This window comes from Charadrius vociferus, unplaced genomic scaffold, assembly GCF_000708025.1.
Source record: "Charadrius vociferus isolate BGI_N301 unplaced genomic scaffold, ASM70802v2 scaffold806, whole genome shotgun sequence".
Classification (NCBI taxonomy): Eukaryota; Metazoa; Chordata; class Aves; order Charadriiformes; family Charadriidae; genus Charadrius; species Charadrius vociferus.
The window spans coordinates 1422581-1431561 of record NW_009649038.1 but is presented as its reverse complement, the minus strand read 5'-3'; the positions used below and the strand labels follow the sequence as shown (position 1 = coordinate 1431561).

The window sequence follows — 8981 nt, the reverse complement described above, 5'->3', positions numbered from 1 at the left end:
ATGCCCGCGGAGGCAGAAGGAGGCGATTGTGTCCGCCGCTCCTTGCGCAGGGGCTGAGCTGGAGCCGTTGGCCCAGGAGGTCCCCACGGGGCCGGGGAAAAAAAAAACAGAAAAGCGATGAAAAAGTAAATTGTTCTCCCGGAGTCTGGCAAAGGGATTTTTCTTCCCCACCCCCACTTCACAGTTATTTTCTTTTCAAGGTATGGCCTGTCTCAGCCTGCTTCGAAAAAGTGGTAAATCGGATTTCACTTTGGAGTATTTCGCTGTTGGGTGTCAATGGATGATCTTTGATAGACCTCAGCCTGGGTATGAGTACTAAAGCCCTGGCTTTTCAATCCTTCATGCCCACGGTGAGGCTTTCAGATCTGGTTTAGACATTTAATAAGCACAACCTAGCTTTGAAGATGCTCCAGACACACAGCTCCTACTTTCTCTAATATTAGACAGCTAGGATTGAAATTTGGGGTAATGCTGAGCATCACTTTCATGTATTGTAGTTCCACTCTAAGATATGCATTATAAATTTATAGTCTGCATTTGCAACAGACCTTGCAAAGTATGACGCGCATGTATGGTTTCCCGTGTCGTCGCATGCAGTATCTTTGAAGGTAAGATATGAATAACAAATAGCAGCATGTTTCTAAGGAAAGGGATATACAGGGTCTTTAAAATTATTCTCCTGTGTAATCCGTTGAGAAAGATCATATGAAATGTTTTCTGGTACTCTTAAACCCCTTTCAGTGTATGCAAGGCAGCACACTTCAGATAGAGCAGACATCCCTGAACAACGTAGCAGGTTTTTTGCAGTGCTTATAGAGACTTGACTTACAGAGACTTGACTTACAGAGAGGTGGGATTCTGCAGCCCGAGAAGGGGCAGCAGCAGGAACTTCACGGCAAAGGCGTTGAGAGCCTGTCAGTGAGCTTGGGGGAAAAGTTTTCTCTTCTTTGTCTTTGTGTCCCATCTGTGCATAGCACTCACTTGGACACGTGTGTCTTTTGGCTGTAAGAGTCTGTGTGTAATATGAGACACACAGAAAGGGAAGTTTTACATGAACATTACTCTGTTATAAAAGGAATCTCAGGAGAAATGTGCATGGTGACCAAAGAGCAAATGTGAACGTAAAGTATAAACTGGTTAAGACATGCTGCAAGAGTCAAGCCGCTATTCAAGGCAAAGAGGAATCTTTCAGCAGGGAAATAGGGAATTACCAAACAAACTGCGTAAACAGACAACATGGCAATAAATGAAGCTGATGCTTAGCATCAAAACCTGGAAAGTGTGGCACGTTAGAAAAAAGAAAATGAAACTGTCATGTAACTCATAGATTTCTAAATTAACCATTTCATTTCAGAAAAAGGGTTTTGAGGCTATAGTAAACATGGCGATAAAAGCTTCTAAGCTAGGCAAAGCTTTTGGAAAATAACACTGTTAGAATGCTTAAGAAGTATATCACAAATGTAAACCATACAATTATAAATTGAAGATTTTATAAATACCTGAAATGCCATTGCTTGAATGGTCTCATATGGAATATTGATCATAGTACTGCTCATCCCACCTCAAAAAGCAACTGCAGAACTATCAGAGGTGATCTAGCCAGGAAAAACAAGCATGACCAAACACATGGAAATATCTTTTCTGTAAAGACGCAGAAGGAGTTTGTTTACAAAAGGATGGATACAAATATGTAGTTTAATTACAGGTATTTAAAAAGTAAGATAGGATTCTCTCTCTGTCTCATAGGAGAATAACAAGGTAATGGTCAATGAAATTATGTCAGCTGCAATACATAGCCTCTCATTTCATATAATTAGGAGTAGCACTAATAGAAATAAGCATTTATACTGTAGTAGCATCCAGTAAGCCCCAGTCAAGAACAGATACTGTACTGAGCGCTGTAAACATGTAATATTAAATACTAGGAGAGCTGAGGAGCATACAGCGTCGCTGTACTTCATGCCACAAGGTACGGGGACACTTCGGTGAAGCTGTCTCTGCTGTGGACAGCTGCCCAGGCTGGGCGACCGTAGGTATGACAGGGTACCAAAGGAGGGGGAAGCTGTGCAGTGCGACAGCACTGTGTGCTTCGCTCGGGGTTGGCAGCCACACCGTTATTTAGCCTACAGATAAGAATCAGTAAAGCCAATGCAAATGATTATCTTCCTGTAAATTCAATGGCAAAGCAGCAGTTCAAAAGATCGCTACCCAAGCAAAGAATAGCATAGTCTTTCCCAAAAGAAATAAAAATGAAACAGTTAGGGGAAAAAAGGGATACTTTCTCCGTATCCGACGAATTTCCATGAATAATAATGAACATGCTGTTTTCATTTTTAAGGTGACAGGAGGGGATGAAGGCCAAACATAACAAAGAAGTGAATGGTAAAAGTGGAAAAAGTCTTCCATAATTTTGGCTTCCAAAGTGCTCTGAAAGAGCTCCGTGTATCTTAGCTCACGCCCAGCTTTCCAGTTTGTCTGCAGAACTCAGATGACAGAATTGGTGTGCAGTAGCTATAAACCTGAAATGGATTTGTAGTAATGGAATATAAATAATAAGTGCGGTTCAAGAGCTGCTCGTAGCAAAGCAGTATGCCTTGAGAGCTCAGTATAGAAGCCAGGATGCTTTTCCAGCAGTAGGCCATTCTATAGCTGGACTTGATGACAGAAAAGCCTTTTGGCTGAAGTTTCTCATTTGTATGTTTTGCAAATATCGTCATGTAAGGAGATAAGAAAGGTGCTGTTGTTTTGTATGTCCAAGGCACATAAATTGGAAATGCTGCTAACTCACATTAATTAGTAAGAACAAATATGAAAGTATGTAATCAGAAAAGTATTTATGTGTTATTTAACGTTCAAAGAACTCTGTATTTATTTAAACTTAATTGGAAGTAATTTATTTCTATATCATTTCCTTTTAAAAGAGAAGAAAATAAGGTTTCAAATGTCACCATAGTTGACTTATTTGTCTGACTTGCTCATTAGATGAATTGGAGCAGCATTTAGCTTTGCTAAGAAGTGGGAATTGGCTGTCTTTCTACCATCGCTTAAATCTGGAAAACAGTGGGTCCATTTTGGCTCCTAAAACAAGTTTAGGGCTGTACTATATTGCCAGTGAGGCTAGAATATGATAAGGTAGAGGAAACTATTCCGCTTCTTTATTGGCCAGCACTTTTACACACGCATGCAAACACACACGCAGTGGAAGAATCCTAATATTAGAAAAGCAAGTTTCCATTTCCCTTCCATTCTTTAAGTTGCATAGAGAGAGTGAAATAGCAACCGAAATCCAATTCATTTAAAATCTAATTGTTACTTTAGCGATGCAAATACCAAATCATGAGAATGTCTTATCAGTTAATTCTCTCAGTCCTTTCCAAATAATTGCTGGAAATGCTTCCCAAATAAACATAGCTATGCAGAGCTGCTCACTCATTGCATAACCTGCCTTCTCCTCTGGGATAACATTGCATATGTCCTACAGGAAGCCATGTAAAATAGTAGCTTCCTCCTATTTTGATTTGAATGTGATTGAGCATTTGCGTCAATCAAAGTACCATGCGAAATTATTGTTAATCTCAGGAAAGCAGCAGCTTCTCAAAGTTGTTTGTAACGGGCAGACATTTGTCTGGAAAATACTGTCTAACTTTATCTCCTGAAAAATGTAATTTAGAATTTGAGTTTAACATATTAGCATTTAATATGTCAGCCAACCAGTATGCTCAAATTTTAACCTTTTCCATTTTTTATTGGAAGTCTCAGGAGAAATTTGAAGACTGTTACCAAGTCTCATTCTCTCTTTCTCAGCCTTCTCTCCTTTAAGCTAAGTAGTGCCACATCTTTCAATCCTTCCTTGAACATCATGTTTTCCAGCCCTCTGATCATTCTTTTTTTCTCTTTGGACGTTTCCCAGATTGTCTCTGCAATTCCTGCAGTGTCTCACCAAGCTAGGATCAAGGAATCCAGTTGAATGCATATCAATACTAAATGAAGTGGAAAGGCTATTTTGGATACCTTTCAGACTATACTCATGCTAATACAGTCACCTTTGGATATGCCTTCTTGGCAACAGCCTGATATTGTTGACTTGTGGTGACCGACTCTACTCTCTATTCCCTTCTTTTAAATACCTGCCAGGTAGTCAGGTGTTGGGTATGATTTGGTGTGATGCAGGTAGGTGAAGCTGTAGGTGGATTTCTCAGCATCATTATTGGTTTAGCTAACTAGAGCTTCTGGTACCTACGCGCCTGAAGCACATCTTCAGTGACCATGCAGACACAGCCCTGATCTACAGTAGGCAGATGATGCTGTGGTTGTATCGTGTGGGATAACACCAAATGCAATGCATTGACTGGTTCAGATGGGCTACAACCCCCGGCAACTGTGCACTCACATAGTCCATTTCCAGCTGCATTCAGCAGACCTGTCTGGGCTTCTGACATGTTGAAAATCTAAGCTGTGATCAACTTGTTCTTTCTCTTAATGTATACATAGAGTTTGGCAGAGTTTAAATAGGAGGTAGTAGGTAAGTAGGAAACTGTTGTAGGCCAGATTTCATTCCAGGCCCTTCTCAAGTGCATAACAAACCCTTTATTTCATTACATGATACATAGCTTATTTTTGAAGAACTTCTTAGCACCTAACAGCTAGTTAGGTATTTTCAATTAGCAGTTGATCTTATTAGTACTTTTATTAGTAACTGTGATTTTGAATCGAAGTATTGGTTTTGTACTTAGACTTAGAGGTAATTATGAAGTCAACTTATAAGGGGCTTTTTTTTCGGAATTGTAGTTGTTGGGAGCAGGAGACTGAGTGATGAACTGTATAAATCAAAGATTAGTCAGATGTTTTTCAAGTACATATCCTTGCAATTTGGACCATGCTGTTTAGGACTGTATGGGCTGCTTAAGCATGCGTGAGGAGGAGAACCCTGACTCCACTGGAGTAGTGCAATAGCTTTCACCCATGTCAGTGGATCCAGAATTTAATGCAATTCACAGCTTCAATCTCTCTCTGCATTCTCAGTTGCCAGTTATAAAGAGTTGCCCCAGTATCTGCAGAAGACAGCAGGATATGTATCAAAATCTGTTGAGGATCTGACCAGCGTTGGCACTGGGCAGCAGGATGTACAGCTCAATGTTTTCTGCTCTGAGTATTTGCATAACGCAGCATGCCAGAAATGGAACATGGGGGAATACTCTCATGGGGGAAAACAAGAAGTAAATCCACAGCAGTTTGAAATGCATTACTCTTATGATGATCTCCTCGTGTTTTCCTAATAAAAGCCCATGGAACCTCACCCAGCAGTTTGGCATTAATGCAAGGTTTTGGAAAGACTACTGCTTTCATAGAGGAATTCGAATCAAACGCATCCTCGAGTACGTTGTTCACACAGTTAGTTTTCCCTGCTGCTGAACATTTCTACTGGTTTTCCTTTGCATTTATCTGTCTTCAGTAGCATGTATGGAGCCTGTTATGTTTTTTTCCAACAGATTAGAAAGCCATCTACTCTCCAATTTCTCGATTTGTAGACCAAAATTCTCTGTTAAACTTCTCACATATTAACCTAACAAATGGAGTTTCTAAAGGCTTCGTATCATCACAAATTATTAGTACCATTTCTTTCAGTAAAGTCTTTGGTTTTCTGGAGATGGTTTTTTCAGCACATTTTCCCAGGAATGATCTCTCTGAAACCAGAGAGCACCAACAACTCCTACCAGCTATCCCCCATTTTGTACAATAAGAATAACTTTTGCCTACACTTTGCTCTGAGAACACGTGTCTGGTTGGGTCTCCTGTTACTGTTGCTTTTCTATTAGTGTTACGTTGCTTTTCTATTACTATTGCTGTTGCTTTCTTTTCACTGCTTTTCACAAAATCATTTTCTATCTTGGACATGAGACCAGTTTCCTTTGTTCTTTTAATGAACAACTTTGTCTTCTCTGTGTTAAAATATAGTCCAGACCTTACCAAGTGATCTTAGTTGGTCTATATTAATGGCCTGCCCTTCCCATTATTTATCACTCTATAACTTTTTGTAATTTGCAGCTTTTTCCAACAATAATTTTATATTTTTGTTCAGATCATTCAGTATGGATTGGGTCGATTTCGTATGGACCACATTGATGTTATACATTGCTGGGTTTTTTACCAAAAATGCTGTAAAGTTGTGAGCCTAAGTCCTACAGAAATCTTACAGAAGTTTCCTTTATCAAACCAATTCACAATCTCATGGGAAAATAGGAAGTTGGTTTTTTTTCCTGACAAAACTAATTTTATATGTTGACTGGCGTTAATTGTACTATCATCCTTTAATTGTACGCTGATTGCTTCCTGTACCAGCGTTTCCATCAGTTTTCCTGACATTGATGTCAGGCAAAATGATCTGCAATTTCCTTATTAAATAATGGAACAATGCTTGCTTCTCTGTCTTCAGGAACTCACGTGGGATTTCAAGACATGTTTTTCTTAGTTTGGTTCTTCTTAATTTTATCTTACTGAAGTTTAGGGTTAATACTTGTTAAACAGGTATTATTTTACTTCCTAATATTTCGGAATCATAGTAGTGAACATAGAATTTCTGCTTTGATAGGTCACATGAGGAATATCTTAGCAGCAGAGAGCTGGTTAATCTTTCTGCTACTGTTTGTTACTATCACTATGAAATCTTCATAACCCAGGACATAACATTCACAAAAGTGTATATGCAGTTAATTTCATTGTTTTCTGTCTACCATGAGTAAAACTGCTGTTTAGTCATTGCCCTGGAAACTCTGTGAAGCATCTGCTGTACACTGTCTAAGGTGTCCAGAAAATTTGTATCACGATGCAGTCCTGCTACAAATAGATAAAAGTAATACATTTGGCTAGTGCCAAAGTTTTAAAGCATTTTGTAAATCTAAAATTATACTCTCTCACTGACATTATTTACTTAGAGTAATAGAAGTCTTGATCTTGTCCAGACCCCAAAGTAATTAAACTGTTGAACATTTCCTATTGATCTATGTGGAAGACATTTTGGAAAGATGAGGTGTTCCTTTGACCCAGCTTGCACTGTACTTAACTGAATAAATTAACTCTTTTTGACCCATTAGGAGGAAACACACTTTAGTAAAACTGTGATCCGATTTACTCGTGAGAAGAAACATCATTGCTATTCTATATGCATCACTGGTTCTGGAAAAGTAATTATGAAAGAAAATCCTCACTATACTTTCTGAAGACCAAAACTGGAGTCTGGACATCTTGGTATGGGAAGCTGTCCCACAAATGTATCTCTTGCTTGGGTGGGTATGTCATCAAATATTCACACATTTTTCTAGTTTATGGAAGGAGGGGGAAAATGGAGGCTTGTACCCAGCCCAATACAGAGCCTACCAGTAAACACAGAATATCACTGAAGTATTATGCAGTGGACCTAAAAATGGTTTTCAGGGCATTTTAGGAATGCATAGGTACATTCTGGTAATTAAGTAAAGCGTTAATCTGTGATTGTGAAAGATCAACAAAAAATTAAACAGAAACAAGGTGACTAGAGAGATTACTTATGTATCTATAACATTGATACTATAACCTAAAGGCATAACCACGAAATCTTCACTATTCGGAAGAAGCAAGGAAAACGTGTAAGAGATTGGTTTGGAACTAAGGCTAACTGCAGCTCTGCTAAATGAATATATTGGGCTTGTATGGCATTTTAATTATACTCAAGGATAAAATGTATGAGCATAGTCAGGTTGAAAAGAGGTTGTTTTACATGAATCTGTGTCTATTTCTGGATCCTGTTTGATTTTTTTTCAGAAGGGTATGGCATACTCAGGAGCCTTCCATTTTCTCCTTCAGTTTTCATGCCTATCCCTTAAGACATCTGTGGTGCAGACATTTGTTCGGCCAAGGGCATCTGAATGAGTGTACTCACAGCGTACCATTGCTGATCCCAAATCAGCTGCAATCTGATGAAGAGGCGTTCCCCACAGTGGCTGTTCATCCGGCCTCATCTCTTTTTTTTTTTAAGCTTTGGGTGACCTGAGCCTTCAAAACCTTTTGATACTAGGTAACTAGTTTCTGTCTAGTAAATAAAAGAAGAAAACTATTAGAGCAAATCAGTGAAGTGGATCTTTAGACTCTCCCATCAAATAGCTTTGGGGTCAGCACCACCCTGCCTTCCTGAAGAAGGGAAGCTATATTTCTCAGGAAAATAGTGAGTGATCCAAGAGCTACCTGGTCCAAATTGTCACAGCTACATATCTTTTCACACTCAGTGCTCTTTTTCTGAAATTGCTACTTACATTTCATCACTGGCAGGTTGCACGCTGTTAGGTTTCTGAGGCAGGGGTTGTCCATGGCCACGTGTTTCTGTAGCATTTAGCATAATTGGTACTTCACGAGCTGCTGTAAAACCAATACAAATGACAAAGTAAACCAATTTTTGTTGGAACCCAAACACCAGTTGTATCTCATAAAAGCTCTTCTATTAACCAGTGTGTCCCCATGAGATCAGTGAGGACAGCAAGAGTTGTCGCTGGTCCTATACTACAGATGGCGATAACAAAGTGGAAAGATTATGTGATTTGACTTAGGCTATAGAAAAATTTTCTGTCATAGCTACAATTACATCAGATGAGTCACTTGTTTTTAGTATTGCGTTTAGTCTTCTAAACCACCGGGGAGCTGATTTTTAATGTGTCTGTGGTTTCTATAGCCATAGGGGTTACACAGTTACTTTTGGCAGCTTATACCATGTCCTAGGAGAGAAAGAAAGAGTTATGTCAACATCGTGTTGCAGGCTGCAAGCGACACTGCCCAATTCTCAGGTGTGGCAGACCTGCTTTGGTGTCTTTGCTCCCAAATGGATAACGTGAGCGTCTGAAAACAGCACATACCTCACTGGTGACTGCCTGATCTGCTGGCCAGTGGGCTCACAGTCAAGGAGAAACTTGGCCACTCAGCCCTGAAAGCAGGTAGCTGGCTCATCCCTGAGCGGG

At 39.5% G+C, this 8981-nt stretch overlaps 1 protein-coding gene across 1 annotated transcript in view; it reads right to left on the bottom strand.

Annotated features, from left to right (window-relative positions):
* PDE5A (phosphodiesterase 5A, cGMP-specific) overlaps nucleotides 1-8368 on the bottom strand; it is a 67058-nt gene extending 58690 nt beyond the window's left edge. Inside the window, exon 1 of the mRNA XM_009887878.1 lies at nucleotides 8286-8368. Coding sequence (XP_009886180.1) covers nucleotides 8286-8368 — 83 coding nt within the window. The remainder of the gene's footprint in view (nucleotides 1-8285) is intronic.
* Nucleotides 8369-8981: the final 613 nt, after the last annotated feature.